The 16,902-nt window shown below is 40.4% G+C and overlaps 1 protein-coding gene across 1 annotated transcript in view; it reads left to right on the top strand.

The window, feature by feature from the left end:
• Positions 1–16,595, top strand: part of cntn5 (contactin 5) — a 54,259-nt gene extending 37,664 nt beyond the window's left edge. The window contains exons 13-22 of the mRNA XM_029517626.1: positions 2,189–2,309; positions 5,560–5,718; positions 7,492–7,641; positions 8,520–8,590; positions 14,023–14,257; positions 14,363–14,472; positions 14,702–14,888; positions 15,061–15,173; positions 15,811–15,979; positions 16,492–16,595. Of these exons, the coding sequence (XP_029373486.1) occupies positions 2,189–2,309; positions 5,560–5,718; positions 7,492–7,641; positions 8,520–8,590; positions 14,023–14,257; positions 14,363–14,472; positions 14,702–14,888; positions 15,061–15,173; positions 15,811–15,979; positions 16,492–16,595 (1,419 nt within the window). The remainder of the gene's footprint in view (positions 1–2,188; positions 2,310–5,559; positions 5,719–7,491; positions 7,642–8,519; positions 8,591–14,022; positions 14,258–14,362; positions 14,473–14,701; positions 14,889–15,060; positions 15,174–15,810; positions 15,980–16,491) is intronic.
• The last annotated feature ends 307 nt before the right edge of the window (positions 16,596–16,902 follow it).

Below are 16,902 nucleotides of genomic sequence, written 5' to 3' on the forward strand. Positions count from 1 at the left end.
GAGGACTGCAAAAAAAAGTAATAATAAGAAGAAGAAGAATTAATTTATTTTTTTTCCAAATTCACACATAATTGTTAACTGAGAAAAGTACAATACTCAACATGGAATTTTGCATTGGAAAATAGACAAAGAAAATTATACAATGGAACTTTGCCTCTGGGCCCAGACATAACCCCTGCATCTTACTTATCTTCTTTTCATACATTCAGACATCAGTCCTCTCAAAGCCAGGGTCTTGAACCATAATTATCTGCTGCTCCATAATTATCACTATACGCTGTGTTAAAGCTGGCCTCCCAGACACTCGTGTGGCTCCTCGACACCCACCTGAAATCGAAGACTGAAAACATTTTCTCTCTCTCTTTTCTGAGATCATGTGATTACATATGTTTTCAACTGAAGGGCAATTTTAGATTCCCACTGCCCCTCAGTGTGTGAGTGGCCTGGTTTTGCATACATATTTGAATAAAATTTGAAAAGCAATTGAATGAAGCAGCGCAATTTAGCATATCAACGTGAGTGAGACGTCCGTGATTCTGTCAAATATGCAGACTACTTTCATGAGTTGTTAGATAAGTAATGAGCATCAGCACAGTGAAAATTTGAGAACTGCATTAAGTATGGTTTGAATGATTTCTTCAATGTGAGAATTTTATCAAAGTGATTGAGAAAAACGTCAACAAATTATTCAACAAATTATTTTGCCATGTTCATGATTTCCTATTTCTAATTGCACTAAATACTTGCTATTATTGGGGGAAAAAAATCTTGCAGACAACCATATTGAATTACGCAATCATATACTGCGCCTCAAATTTTGTTCTGTACTAGTGGAATTGGATCTCTTTGTGAAAATGACTACACAAATAGTGACTGACTCACAGTATCTCTGAAAAGTAATCAGGGCTGAAACAGGGTCAGCAGTGATTGAGAGGAAGCAGAAAAGAAAATTGAGAAAAATGAGAATATGAATCTTTGACACTATGAATATTTCTAAATGCACATTAAAGCTGAGATATGTACCCTCACGATCAACTGTCATCTTTCGTGTCAAATTATGGCTTAGAAAAAAATGTGAATACAAAATCATGCATAACAACTTCATAGTAGCTGGAACTCTTTGGATTTGAAAAGTCTAACCTCGTGCACTGTTCCTGTTTGCTTGTCTGTATTTGACTGAAGTCATCCAGAAAAGGTCAAAAGATGCAGTTCTGAGAATCCTCGAGGGAAAATGTCATACGAATTCTTGAAAAACACAAACAAAATACACACAAATAGGGAGGCATTTAACCTTTGCCTCCCTGCCGCAGCGATGCATGCTGCATTGTTATCTACGCCCTGTCACTTTCACCTTTTTTAATTAGCGAAATCTGGATTTCACTTCTTATGAGTTATACTTTTCCCCATTGTAAAATAAGGATGGCCTGTTTTGTTTTGTATACATTGATGGAGGGCAATATTGTGGGGCAGTAAATGCCAGTGTACAAATTGATTATTTAGGGTTTAACTAATTTGACGTTGGTGCGTTGTCTTTTTTAGTGTATTTATTTGTTTTGAAACATGATTAAAAAGTTCAAAATTCCCATTACATTGGACACTAATGAAGTCTTTCTGAAAAAAACAGGATGGCGCTAACTTTTTGTTTCATACAGTTTTACATTTTCACAAAGTAACATCTCCAATTTCCCCACTCTGTAATAAAAAAAAGAATCATTAGTGGCTACACCATAAAATGAAGTTAAAAACAAATTTTCAAGAGAGCAGGGAGTCCTTTTTATGTCACTATTCCTTCATCAACAGTGGACGGTAAAATCACATCTGTCCTGATGTGTCCTCTGTCACTACCCATACTCTGGAGAGACAGTATTTGCAGAGGCAATCCTGTGCAGGCACAACAGATTCAGCTGATGCACGGTTTGTAATTTTAATCAGGTTTCGCGCTAAACAGCTGCCTGTAGACCTTGAATTATTCCCAGTCTTGCCTCAGGCATTTCTCATTTCAACTGAAAGAAAATACTGGTAGCTGTAGAATGTAGCAGGAGGCGAGCACCTGAATTATGCTGAAATCTCTCAAGCCACATGAGCTTCTACAAGATGTAAAGGAATCGCACTTTTTTCCTGTCAAGCACATTTACTCTTTACTCTTCCTAATGCCCAACTTTTTTATGCCCTGCTTTACCAATTGCAGCAGTCTTCAACAGTGGATCTGATGATTAGGAGCATTTTGTTGAAGCATGCTGGAAAGTACGGGTGTCGGGCCCAGACCAGCGCCGACACTGTGTTTGCCGAGGCTGAACTTCTTGTGCGAGGTGAGGTTGGGAGCTGTGGGTGTGCCAGTGCAATGTGATACACTTTTAACTGGAGGTAGCGACTCACTGTCCATCTTGGCACAGAACTATTAGCCTCAAATAAAATGTGCAAGTTTTCCCCTGTTGAATTATTGTGAATTATTATTCCTGAGCACTGTTGAGAGAGAAGACGTCTGGCAGGAATGAGGAGTATACATATGGGTACCTATCTACTGTTTGACAGTAAGATAGATTTTAAAATGTGTGCGCCTGTCCTTTCAAGCAGTTACTGTGAAATAATGTTAGCATTTTCCTCGAATCTAAGAAATAACCCACAAATTTATTTCCAGTACAGTGGTTTCTGAGAAGTCGGTTAATTAGACATTAGAAATTTGCCCCTGGTGGAGACAATTACATGACTATTTCCCTTTTATTGCCCCCTTTTGATCATCTTGACAAATTTTTTATGGTTACGCTGAATGTGGCTGGACAGACGGTCTGTCTGCATGAACAAGTTTAATTGAGCTGTTAAACAGATCGGCTGAAATGTCTTGTGATCGAGTTCTGTGGCACTTCCTGAATGTTGCTGCTAATGCAAGGTAATGATTATTGGCCAAGCAGCCTGTGGCCTTTTTTTTTTTTTTTTTCCTTTCTTTCTTTCTTTCTTTCTTTTTATGGTGTTACAGTCAAACATGTTTTGAGGCTACAATGCAGTCAGCGTGTGAGCCTCAATCCATGGCTCTCACCCTGAGGAAGGTTTCTTGTGAGGTGACAAGTACTTACATCTTAATGCCATTCAGCCAGAACTAAACTGACTGATTTTGCTCCAGGTCTGTACTTTGGCTGGGCAATAATTCAGCATTACTGTATCATAGTTGACTTTTGAAGGTGGGTTCAGTTTTTTTTTTTTTTGTTGTTGTTGTTGTTGTTTGTTTGGTTTTAGGTAGGTATAGTGGTATGTGTGTGAGACACGACCCAAATTCTGAAAAAGTTGGGGTGCTCTGTAAAATGGAAATTAAATCAGGATACATTGATTTGAAAATCTCATAAATCCATATTTTATTCCCAATTCAACATAAACAGCATATTAGACGTTGAAACTGACTATTTGATCTCATGGAAAATATTAACTAATTTTGAAGTTGATGACAGCAACACACCTCAGAAAAGTTGGAACAAGGGCAACAAAAGGCTGGAAAAATAATTGGCAATAACCAAAAACAACTTGAGGAGCATTTGGCAACTAATTAGGTTAACAGGTCAGTATTAAAGGGGTATTAAAGTAGCATTTCAGAGAAGCAGAGGTTCTCCTCCCTGCGACAAACTGTGGAACAATTTCAGATAAATGTTTCTCAACGTAAAATTGCGAAGACCTAGAAGATCCCACCATCTACAGTGCATAATATTATCAAAAGATTCAGAGGATCAGGAGGAATCTCTGCACGTAACTACAAGGCTGAAGGTCAAAGCCGGATGCTCGTCACCTTTGAGCCCTGAGGCAACACTCCATTAAAAACAGGCATGATTCTCTACTGGACATAACTGCATGGGCTCAGGAACCCTTCCAGAAATCGTTGCCTGTGAACACAGTTCCCTGTGCAATCCACAAATGCAAGTTAGTGCTGTATCATGCAAAGAAGAAGCCGTATGTGAACGCAGTCCAGAAACACCGTCGTCTTCTCCGGGCCAAAGCTCAATTAAAATACTCTATAATAGAATATAGATAGGAAAATGGAAAACTGTTCTGAATCAAATTTTGAAATTCTTTGTGGAAACCATGGCCGCTGTGTCCTGTAGCCTGCAGAGGAGCGGACCATCCATCTTGTTATCAGCGGACAGCATCTCTGATGGTATAGGGCGGCATTAGAGCCTATGGTGTGGGCAGTTTAGAAATCTGGAAAGGCCCCATCAGTGCTGAAAAGTACACAGAGGTTTTAGAGCAACAGATGCTCTCATCTAGACGACGTCTCTTTCAGGGAAGGCCTTGCAAGACAATGCTAAATCACACACTGCATCCATCACAACAGAGTCCAGATGCTGAAGTGTCCTGCCTGCAGTCCAGACCTTTCGCCAACAGAAAACATTTGGCGCATTATGAAACGAAAGATCTGTCAGCATAGGCCCAGGACTATTGAGCAGCCAGAATCTTTTATCAGACAAGAATGGGGCAGCATTTCTCTCGTAAAACACCAAGAACTGGTGGCCTCACTTCCCAGATGTTAACAGACAAAAGAAGGGATGCAACACGATGGTCAACATCGCCCTGGTCCAAATTATTTGAGATGTGTTGCTGCCGTCAAATTCAAAATGAGCTAATATTTTCCATGAAATGGTAAAATGTCTCAATTTCAACACCTGATATGTTGTTCATGTTCTGTTGGGAATAAAATATAAATATAAGGTTTTTGAGATTTGCAAATCAATGTTTCCTGACTGTATTTACATTTTACAAAGCGTCCCAACTCTTTTGGGAATTGACATTTTTGCTTCAGATAATATCGAAATAGCAAGGCTTTTGAGTGCTTCTGAAAGGGGAGTGGTTTTTATTTAATATTTTACCCATCAATATCCAGGAAAAAATCACCCATCTCAACAATAGTATTTGATATTATGTGGGTGCTGTTCCTACAGTGACACAAAATGAATCTTAATGCCGGAAATGCAAATTCACCTTTCAGCATAACCTTCTAATGGGCACTTTTCGGAGACACAGTAGATTGGTTTTCATTGAGCCTAGCAGCTGCCAGCTTTTCATTTACAGCTGTTCCCCCCAGAGTCCTTAGACGTTTGCTGCACTTGCAGATTACATTTACCTCTGAAGAGTGAGGTAAACATATGTTCAGCTATATTAAAACACAGGAAGGTCTACCACATAGTCATGCTCAGCAGAACTGGCAAACTGCCTCCAAAGCCCCAAAAAAGAAAGCTCCATATCCCTTAATCAGCATGAAATCCTTGGCAGCAAATCTGTGTCAGCCCAAATCCTGGTTCATTTTAGTATGTTGGATTCTTGTCTGTTATTTGTGTGTGCAAGGATTACAACAGGGAACTGAGGTTGTCACCATAAGCACACAGCTGCACATAGTCAATGCGTATATGGTTGCATGCATAAGTGTATCTAAAAGAAATTATGCAGCATGAAGACATTACGATGTGGACCATATTCAAATGACAGCAAAGGTTTTCCCATCTGTTGCGACATTTGTGATGTCCTTGTGGTTCACCCATTCAAATCTGTAATTGAATTTGTGTCTCCTGTCCCCATTTTCAGGTCCTCCAGGACCCCCTGGAGTGGTAATAGTAGAGGAGATCACAGATGCCACAGCCACCCTGTCCTGGACTCGTGGCCTAGACAACCACAGCCCGATCAGCACCTATAATTTACAGGCCCGCAGCCCATTTTCATTAGGCTGGCAAACTGTCAAAACAGGTAATCAATAAGGAGCAAATTGCAGTCCCCACATCCAGGAGGTTAATGTGGGGCCATATAAAGGCCTTAATCCTGCTCAAATTCATGCATAGAGATGGTGAATCATCCGAAGTAGAACAAGGTTTTCAAGAGATGTGATTTAAAAAAAAAAAAAAAAATTGTGGCAATTTACTTTTACATATTAATGCAATCACACTTTTAAATCCCATCAGAAAAGGATCAAGTGTGTAATTCCTGTTCTGGACAAAACTCTAACCGAGGCTTTATTCTCAAATGACTGTTTAAAAAGTTGAGTTTCCAATCCTTAACCATCTGTCGTTTAACGTTTGAACTTGGCTGTTGTTCAAAAGAGCTTGGCAGAAAGTAATTGAGTTTCTATCAAATGTCATTGGCTTGAATTTGATTCAGTGTCATATCAGCAGTTAGTGGGAGATTAACCTTTGGGGCTTGAATTACAACACTTATCCATGCTCATTTAATATAAATGCCACTTTCGTGTTTCAAAACAAAATAGCTGAATTTTCTATACCTCGACCGAAAATCTATTAATTGCTATCCTTTGAATTCTAAGCGTTGTGTGTAATTCATCTTAATATGCCATGTGGTAATAAAAGCAGAGTTGAAGGTGTGATAATGATTCATCCCCACTGATATATAAATCATACTTTGTATACATTCCTTTCACATCATGCCCGTTCAAGCACGTTTAATTTCATAAAGCACAATTAGGACTCTGTGATGTAGTGTCAGCGTCAAACTTGTTAGCATAAAGGGGATTGGGCTTTTAACTCCCACTCCTTGCAAACATAGTTATCAGCTCATGTTTGAAGAGCGGCTTGCTTGACAGAGTGGTCTCATTGTGAGCTGCTGTGGATGATAAGGATGTAAGCTCCGCTGCTTCACTGAAGGTTGCCTTAATATAGAGAGACCTCTTGTTCATTTATGACATGGATATGCTTTCAGTCAATGTTTGCTTGTTGTTGCAGGGTCAATATTGACAAAGCGTGATTACGGCAGCACTGAAGGAACTAGATTAGTTGTGTTACCTGCTTGTAATTCCATTTAAAATAGATTTAAATTTCTTTCAGTCGCAGAATGGGATTTATCACTCCAAAGCTGTCAAAGGCATCCGCACATCATGCAAGAATGCTGTGTATTGTCATCACCTTGTGAAAAAATATGCCAAATCACATTGAATCTGGGTGGAAGGTGTTGTTGTTCTTTTCAGCCCTTAAGAATGAATACATTGTTACATTTTTTTGCATGTTTTTCCTCCATAATCCGGCACATTGGAGTTTTACATGCTGGTTTGAAAGTATTAGGGAGCATGCAGTTAACACATTTCTGAAGTCGCAATAGAAAGTCCTAGTATTTAATCATATATAATCCTCTGCTGTTAATGACAGTCAGCCGTGACCCAAAGGCACCGCCAGATGTATGTTCTCAGTAATGCTCCGCCAGGTCTGTGCTGCAGCCGCAGCCACATCCGGCTTTTTTCAGCCTGGTCTGCAGCAGTAAAACATCTGCTCAGTTGTTAAAGACTCCCTTGTTGCCATGTTCAACAGCAATTTCTTACTGGAAGTGTTACGTCAGGATAGTTTGTATATAAAAGCATGTGATTATTCCACTTAAAAAACCCGAGTGTGGCTCTGACCACTGTGAAACACATTTAAAGATTAGAGCAATGTCCCGAAGGTGAAGTAAAAAGGGGCAGCGGTTGTAAAGTCATGATTGTCCTGAATAAATAGACACACTCAACTCCTTTTTGGCCAGACCCAGAACCAGTGACAGGGGACATGGAGTCAGCCATTGCTGTGGAACTCAACCCCTGGGTGGAATATGAGTTCAGGGTTGTGGCCAGCAATGCCATCGGGACTGGGGACCCAAGTGCACCTTCGCGAGGAGTAAGGACCAAAGAAGCAGGTGAATCCTCTGTGCTAAAATGCAAAAGATTCAAGCTACATTTTGATGGGTGTCAGCAGTCACCCACAGCCCAGAAACACATCTCAGCTGATGAATTACATTACTATTTCATTACCATGTGCTATACTCACTGATATATATATATATATATATGTTATAGCTTCGGTTGGGCAAGGAGTTCAAATAAGCTGCTTACATGAAATCCAACAAGTTTGGTGTTTCTGCTAAAGCAGACAGTTCTTTAACGCCCTGAGGCAAAGACACAGCAGAATGCACTATTTATGGCGAGCGAAAAATTCGAGTGTTTCACTTCACCAACTGCTCATTTCACATTTAAAAAATGTAATAATTGCAAAGGTCACTCATCATTTAGAAGTGGCTTATTTAATATGTCCTATCTCTTCAGCCTAATTAACAAACTAATTACTCCATCTACACACTGTTGCGCTTAAGCCATCCTTAAAGTTACAATCAATCCAAATGCCAAACAAATTCAAACCACATGGCTTCAACCTTGTCTCACTTTAACTTTGACTGACAGGTGTATTTATACAGCCACAAACACAACACAATAATCAAGTTTGTCATGTGTCCTCATGCTATTAAAGGCTTGTTTACTTGAGAAGTGTTTTTACACGCATTATTGAGGCAGTTTTTGTTTTCTGTTATCGCCATTTGACAAAGAAAATGTATTATTGTTTGAAACTTTCCAGTCATCAACCAAAATTGTCTTCAAATTTATATTCAGAGACAGCACATTTCTCTGGGTTTTGATTTTCCTTGTTAATTCAGCTTGTATTCAATATTCAAAAACATGTAAAAATGATTTGAAGCACTGTGTCACTGCTGCAGTGTTTATCTTTTTCTGTTTCCCACAGTCCCATCAGTGGCACCAGTGAACGTTAGTGGAGGAAATGGCCGCAGGCATGAACTGGTCATCTCGTGGGAGGTAGGTCCTCTTCAAGCCTTCCTCTGTAGCAAAACCAAGACGACAAATTTGCAAAAACCAAGTGGGTCTGGTGTCTGGATCATTTGAGAAAATTCATATTTTTTAAGAATGAACTCAGTTTGTAGAAGCTTTTATGCAGTGAACTCTCACTTAAAAATAATCGGTGCAGCTTCCAAATCCAGTAGTGTCAACTACATGATATTTTAAATGTGGTATATTTTTTGAAAGTCCTCAGAGCACAATAATTCTTCTTGTGTGTCTAGATGCTATATGAGACAGGCCTTTGAGGTTGTCGTAATCTGAGATGCTGACATTACACAGAATACTATTGCTCTCTTAAGAAACTGAGGCAGAGTATGCTATGGGTCATGTGTTAGTTATACTGAAATTCATATTGAAATTTACATTATTATTCAGAGTTTACTCAAGTTTCCAGTATAACTTAAAGACTTTGCATGTGAATCTTTACCATCAGAAATGTAAAAGCAAAAATCAATGTCATTTCAGTCATTGGTTAAGATCAACAGCTTGTTCTACAGATGTTTGTTTAGTATAAAAGCCTCTCGAATGTCATCAGAAAAAGGACTCCATAAGCTCCAGCAGAGATGTAATTTGTTAATTTCAGCTAACACATATATAAGAAACCATTGCTTATTTATCATCACCACTTCTTGCTGAGAACATTTGTGAGCCAGCAGGTTGCGAATCAGAGCTATAATCCAAGGGCAAAAATAGACCCAATGAAGCAAGGTTCACTGTAAACGTCTGCGCTAAAGCTGCAGCTTTAGCTTTGCCCCCTTAGGAATTTAACTGACACTAAGTAATAAATCTTGCATGTGAATGTGGCTTAATAATCATGTAGAGGTTGCTGCTGCATGTGGAATTCATTAATTCACTTTTTGTTGCCTGGGAATTCTTGTCAGACGTTATTAAGGAGGATAAAGCATGGTTGATGGACGACGCCAGTCTTCGTTGTTCCTAAGCATGAACGAAACATTCTAATGATTTTCAGATATACAGATGATTGCATTAGTCTACAGTCCGTTGCGCTCTAGAGATATGACGAGTAGCAAGAGTTTCACACAGTGTATGCTGGGGACCTGCGTGAACCATTCCCAGAACCGTCAAAGTGAGATCTAATTAAAACAGAGAGAAAAAGTTTCAACAGCTCAAGTGAGAAAGTGCTGACAAGAGTCTGGAGATATTCTTAAGATGTGGGAAGATAGATGTACTGAGGAATTTGCGGCAATATTGAAAGAAGAGAGGTGATCATAGGAGACTGACACCATCTGAACCAAGGATGTCAGACTTAGTCACGCAAGGGGCCAAAACTCATAGCACACATGAGATTGCTGGCCAAACAGATGAAAAAAAAATGGTTAATACTAAAACTTAGCATGTTTTGAATAAAAAATAAGAATTGAAACAGACAGGATACTATATTTTGCCCCCGGAAATAAACAGACTTCTAAATATTTTGTTCTCCATGAAAATTGAAAAAACTTGAAACCATAAATAAAAATTGAAAGATTTCAATTCTTAAATTACAGCCACATTAGCGCCACAAACAAGACACATTTTGTACACAATTGAAAACAGATGCCTGATTGTTTTGTTGTCAGGGGAGCTGAAATGAGGGTTCTTGCAGGTAGCCTATTGTTTGGCACGGCAGCTGTTGCGCTGCATTATGGGATTTGTAGCATGAGTGTTACGGGCGCCTCATACAGCTGGGCCATTAAAAATTTGACAATTGTAACAATCTTGCAAGCCTGATATGATTGTATCCCGGGCTGGATGTGGCCTGCGGACCTTGAGTTTGGCACATGTAATCTAAACTATTTTACCTTTTATGTGCTGAACACCAATGTGGCGAAGATCCTTGTGTGTGTAAATCCTGTGATGCACACGAATGCAGTAGAAACACTGTGGATTGGATTTTTTTTTTTTTTTTTTTTTTTTTTCTTTCATTGAAGCATTAGGACAAAGTCATGTGTGAAACTAGCAACATCATGTGTTGTTGCACGTTGCACAGTGTGGGGTTTGAGATGTGTTTGTACTTGTCTGCCGTGACATAATGTTTTGCTGGGTGATTTCTGAAGTCAGAAAGCACATCCATGCCGCTTCGATCAAGAGGCAGTATATCTATATGAAACCAGAGAGCCATTTCTCAGCTGTGCAGTAGTCTAACATCCCCACTCTAGATGTGTCCCTCTCAGCAGATGATGCCGTTACCAACACCACAGCTGGAGAGATAGACAAAAAATAAACCCAGCTGGTAATGCAGTGACCTAATGGTCATTCTTTCCTGGTGGAAGAAAAAAAATCACCAGTGGGATTACGCAGAGATGGGGTTAAGGTCCTCGTAGCTATCTACGTATAAGAGAGGGGGCTTTCTGGGTTGTGAAAGGGCTCAAGTGAGCATCCATGATCAGGGCAAAGTGACCTTTTTCCATTTCAGAGGGGGAGACATGGGAGGACCATCCTCTGCAGTAATCGACATGATTTTCTCTGACTTGCCTTCATCCAATTTTGAGCAGGTTGAGCTTGCATTGACTGTTCCAGGAATGAGCAGACTAGACGGAAAAGAGCTTCAGCTCACTGGAGCATAAAGTTGTTCCATAAGAACAGAGGTTGGAGCGGTTATTGTAAAACAGGAGTGGTGGGAGAGAAGAAAAAATTAAATATATTGATCGCTGGCAGAATTAGTACAAAGCAGCAGCAAAGAATACTGTACAAGCATTTCAAAATAAATTCTCTGTGGGAGCATGTTATGCTAATTTCCATTAGTGTCATTAGCTTGTCTCATTATCTATTATATATATTTAGTGAATATATACATTCAAAGAAGATGTTTGTATGTCTTGTCAGCAGTGGAGTAATATTAACAGCCTCAGGATCATAACTCATTGTATTTTAAACTTTATTGTGTATGGAATTTGTCAAAACATCCTGGGTCTCAGAGTCCGAGGGCACTTTTTGGTCACAGTTGCAAAATGTGCAGACCAAGCTCAAAGGAAGGCCAGCCGAGCCACACACTGCACAAAGCTGCATCAGCCGAACAAGTGATTAAGATGTGGAGAATTTTGAATGTGGTCCCACTGGGGAGGCACGATCGCGATTAACCTTGAGCCTCAGAGCTATTTCTAATAAATCTGGAGATTTGTGTCAATATCTGTTTGTACTCCGGCATGTGACAACGGTTGTAAAGAACGTTAAAAAAAAAAAAAAATCTCACACTCTGAAGTAAAGAACATATAATTGTGAACTGTTTCCAAGTGGACAGTCTGGCTTTCAGTGAGGTTCAAGGCATCGCATGTACAGAATTACTATGAGCAAAGCTGAAAATTTGCAATGGAGATCAGTTGAAGGATATATTAACAGGGCAACAGTGAGCAGATGTGGAGGCAACTGACAGTTATTCTTGTAGTTATTAAGTATGGAAGCCAACTGCCACTGGGAAGATAACCTTCACACGAGGAGAAGTGCACCTCAGTGGCACATTATGGGGGATAATGTCCATTCCAGATGGGATGACGTTTGGTGGTAAACCATTTCCTATTTATAACTGTCATTAGTTTGCCGAGTATAACACAATGATGACCTTCTTATGAATAAATACAGCACCCTATGTTAGGGGAAGAATCAAGAGATACTCAAATATACACAGAACACTGATTTCAGTCCTTTCAGGTCCATGCATTGATTTGGGCATTACAAAATGGGATTTGTGGTGACGGTGTTTCAAACCTAGAATTTTTAAAGCGCATCCTGATGACATTTTTGCTTTTTGTTTTTTTTTCCCCCAGCTTCACTGTTACAAACATCCATGACTGGAACAATTTATTTTTTTCAACAAGAGTCCAACCTCAACCCGAACTGAATGTACACATTATTGAGCTATTGAGTTAGTTCACCTCTGAAATATAAAGCGAACTTGTAAAAATGATGCCTCCTCTCTGCCCATAATTTGATACGAGACCTAATCGCCCATCAGTGAATGTGTCAGTTTTCAATCATATCACAGGACAGCGCCACGATGTTCTATTTAGATGCAGCCTCCTCCATTTGATACTTGGCATTTTAAGCCATTTTAGTTCCGCCCTATTTCTTCTTTCTGTTAAACATTTTTGGAAATAAATCAGGACTCCGTCGATGATCAATGGAGCTGGATATTAAAGGAGACAGAGCAGGAATGTTAGCCCTTTTTGGCAGTTGAGGCATGTGCATGCGCGGCAATTCCACCTCTCCAATCATCTGTGGAGAGTTGTCAGAGCCTGGACAGCCATGGTGGGCAGGGTTATTAAGCAGGATGAATGACTAAACAGTCTCAGCAGCTTCATTCAGCCATCTCATTAGAGTCGATGGTGAGGGACTGCTTTTTCTCTGGGAGCCATTGGGAGGACCATTAGTGTCTCGCCCCACAGTCACCGTCACGAAACCCAGCGGGCCACACAATTTCATCCATAAGACTCACCTCAGTTGCATCAGCGCTCTCACCGTTATCAGTGACTATCTCAATTCCCAAACCTGCAAGTGTTTCTCCACTTAACTAGCTAATTTCCTCATGCTGTTTTTAAAGGACTTATATTCCTTGGCATGTCTTTAAAACCATTGCCGGCTCTGATGATAGCTTTGATGGAGGCTAATTCATTTTCACTAATCATCCCTGTAATTAGGCAGTCATGGTGATTGGTCGTTGTTGAATGAAATGTGAACTACACCTCCATCCACCACCATTCCCTCGGAAGACTGGATGGCTAATTTAGGTGATGCCTTCAGGGGACAATATTCTTTTGAAGCCTATGCAAATCAGCACATTACCTCGTGAGTGAAAGACTCGTTGCCAAAAAACAGGTGTACAGGTGTTTGTCATTTCATAAATTTAGCCAAAGATTTAATCCCTGCAGCTCGTGTTTTAATTAAATTTTCGCTCACTTAATAAATTGGCATTTGATTTGATTAAGCAAAGAGCAGCTGCGGAAGACAACTCCCAGTTTTAGCACTTCAGGAAAACCGTAGATAAGCACTGAAGCCACACACACGCAAAACCTGTGTCCCAAAAATCCTCCTGTCAGACGAGGAAAGATAAATAGCTACATAATGCATACAGCTGAGCCAGATATGATTTGTTTCTATTCCTGGATACTGACTGCATCTTTATTAACACTGGCAGACAGTTATAGTAAATGGAGGAAATTGAAAGTTGATTATGTAGGACTAGCATGGAGGAAAAACTTATATTTGATTGGCTTTTTTTTTTTTTTTTTTTTTTTTCAATGGAAGCCTTGTTTGCTCTGAGGAAGCTGGTCGAATGAGAAAACATGCAAATGATGCAGTTCCAGCGTTTAAGTGCTTTGTGAAGCAGGCGTGCACTTCCACCTCAGTGAATGTCACACTCGGCTGACTTGTTTCTCTTCTTCTGATGTTTTCAGCCTGTATCTGAGGAGTTTCAAAATGGCGAGGGCTTTGGGTACATTGTTGCATTTCGTGCCAATGGAACCCGAGGCTGGAAGGAGAAAATGGTGACTTCTGCTGATTCTACAACATACAAATACAGGGACGAGACCTTCCCTCCGCTTACCCCCTTTGAAGTTAAGGTCGGGGTATACAACAATAAGGGAGATGGGCCGTTCAGCAGAGTTGTCATAATCCACTCTGCTGAAGGGGGTGAGTGAATACCTGTGCTTGAATGGATTTAAAAAGAACAGAGAGAAGGGTTTTTTTTTTGTTTTTTTTTCCCCAGCACTGTCCCCATTTTGACTTGTTTCACAGAACCAAGGGAAGCACCGTCTGATGTGAAAGCTCACAGCATTTCCTCATCAGAAATTAGGGTCACCTGGAAACCACCCAACCCCGGCCCCGGGAGACCAAGAGGATATGAGGTTTTTTTTTATAAATGTGCCTGTGGTTGCGGGTGTTTCTCTGCATGCTTGCACATTTACATACAATGTGTGACATTTAGTTTAAGCATGCACGTATTTATGCATGAGCAGAATCTCAGAATAGGGTTTTTGTTTTTTTTTTTGTTTGGGTTTTGTTTTTGTTTTTTGTTTTTTTGTTCTTGTTGTTTTTTGTTTTTTTTTTCATTCAGTCATTTATTTCTGTTTAAAGGTCAGCTACTGGAAAGACATGGAGCAGGAAGAATCAGGGCAAAAGCAGAGAACTGTGAAAAACGAAACATCCTTAGTCCTGACGGGACTAGAGGGCAACAGTCTGTATCTCATCACAGTAAAGGGCTTCAACAGCATCGGCCAGGGTCCTGCTAGTGCTGCTGTCACAGCCAGGACCAGAAAAGCCCGTGAGTGCGCCGCCGACCCCAATTATGTAATACTATATATGGAACAGACACTGCCTGTTAAGTTCGCTCTGAATTCTCTGGAAAAAAAAAAGTGTAGTAATTGACCTAGTTGGTTGAAACTGCTTAAAAGTCTTTTTGAGTTCGCACCAACACTTCTGTATTCTCTCCACAGCTCCCACTGAACCTCCAGCCAACCTCAAGTGGATTCAAGAGGGCAACAATGTGTCTTTAAGCTGGGAACCCGTGAAGGCAAAAGACAATGAGTCTGATGTCATCGGGTACATGGTAATGAATGCTAAAGTTGCATTTGTTCTGTTTCATAACGTAGGAAAAACATCAAAGCTACTAATCGGGTTGTGTTTTGAGAAGGAAAAATGTTTTTGAACAAATCATTTTAAGTTGTTCAGGTTTTTTTTGCTTGCCTTGATTAAAAGAAAACCACAATTATTTTCTTCAGGGTACACAAGCATTCTCTGTTATCTGCTGTCTGCTTTTTTTTTTGTTCTCAATTTGTTGTGATGAGCAGGTCAATGAGAATTGCAGATCAGAGCTGTAGCACTTTTCATTGGTTGGATTCAAACATCGCATTGAAGAAATAAGTTCACAGCACACTCACAATATGAGACAGATAAAACGTGCAAGTGCGTGACAAAATTTCTACAGAAAAGTCAGGCTTGAGCTTGTCATCAGTGACAACCAAATAATCCGTCCGATACATTCTTGTGACAGGACTTTTAAGCGCTGATAGTGCAACCTATTTAACATTTACACATTATAACAAACGGATCCAAATCTCGGGACACCAGAATTAGTTCTCTTCGCCTCTCTGTTATCTTTTAATGAAAATGGAGAAGCTAAATATGTGATGTGTATGCAATGTATTAACTGTATATACAGGTTAAACCCAAATGTGTTTCTACAGGTGTTGGTCAAACAGGAGGGCAGAGGCCACAACCAGGTGACCAGAACCATTAACCCATCCACCATGCTCTCACTGCCAGAGGGAGGCACATATATCATTGAGGTGCGTGCCCTCAGTGAAGGAGGAGAGGGAGCGGTCAGCTCCGAAGCTCGAATTGTCACCTCCTCGGGTAAGTTCCAACATAGTTCGTTGCTTCCCCTCCAAGCACCGCATTTGGTTTCCTGACCTCCGTAATCCAGTCCCTAGAGCAGAGGCCGTTTTCTCTTTGTAGCGATCTTGCGTTCTGCCCTTAATTGAGTCCCCACAGCTGTTGTGCGAGCCAAGTTTTCCTTGGCTAATACTGTTATAATTACCTCGCCCACACAAACCCTGCACAGCCAATTAACTCTTGAGTAACAATGCAAACTAGAAGTTTGCAGTCCTTCGTGCAACATGACCATGCAGCTTTAGAGGGCAATGGACTGCTGTTTGCTCGCGCTTCTCCGTTTTCCTTTTTTCAAGGAAAAATAGGGACAATTTATTCATTGATCCGTACTCCCTGAGAGAAATCCATTCGAAGTCACATCGGAGTTATTTAGCTTTAAGGATAAATGCAGTTTCTGTGTTTTGTTTCGGATCTTATTATTTTTTTCCTTCAGCGTTCACCGTTTACCCTTTCCTTCCCTCCTTCCTTTCTCTTAGGTGTTCGAGCAAAAAGCAACCAGTGCTCAGTGCACTGTCTGCCGCAGAGCCTAACATGGACAGCGCTGCTCCTGGTCCTTCTGGTGCCTTCAGCTTCCTGGTGAGGCCACTGAGCCATCCTCATTTTCATGGAGGGAGCTGCCAGTCTAACACTCCCTCTTTCCCTCTGACTGCCTGCTTACTTGGGCCTTACCCATCTCAAAAGACCTGAGGCCTGCCGAAGGGGGCTGAGCCTGCCAGTTAACATTCGGCTCAGAGTTCGTTTTTAGTTGCCCGTTTCTTTCGAGCCCCGGATGTTTAATTTGCACTGTTCTATCCGACATCACGGTAATGTTGTACTGTAGTATACATTGTGTGGAAAAATTTGTTTCATCATTTACTTTAACATCATGTGTTCCTGTCATTGACTGG

The sequence above is a fragment of the Echeneis naucrates genome, chromosome 13 (assembly GCF_900963305.1).
Source record: "Echeneis naucrates chromosome 13, fEcheNa1.1, whole genome shotgun sequence".
NCBI classification, from domain to species: domain Eukaryota; kingdom Metazoa; phylum Chordata; class Actinopteri; order Carangiformes; family Echeneidae; genus Echeneis; species Echeneis naucrates.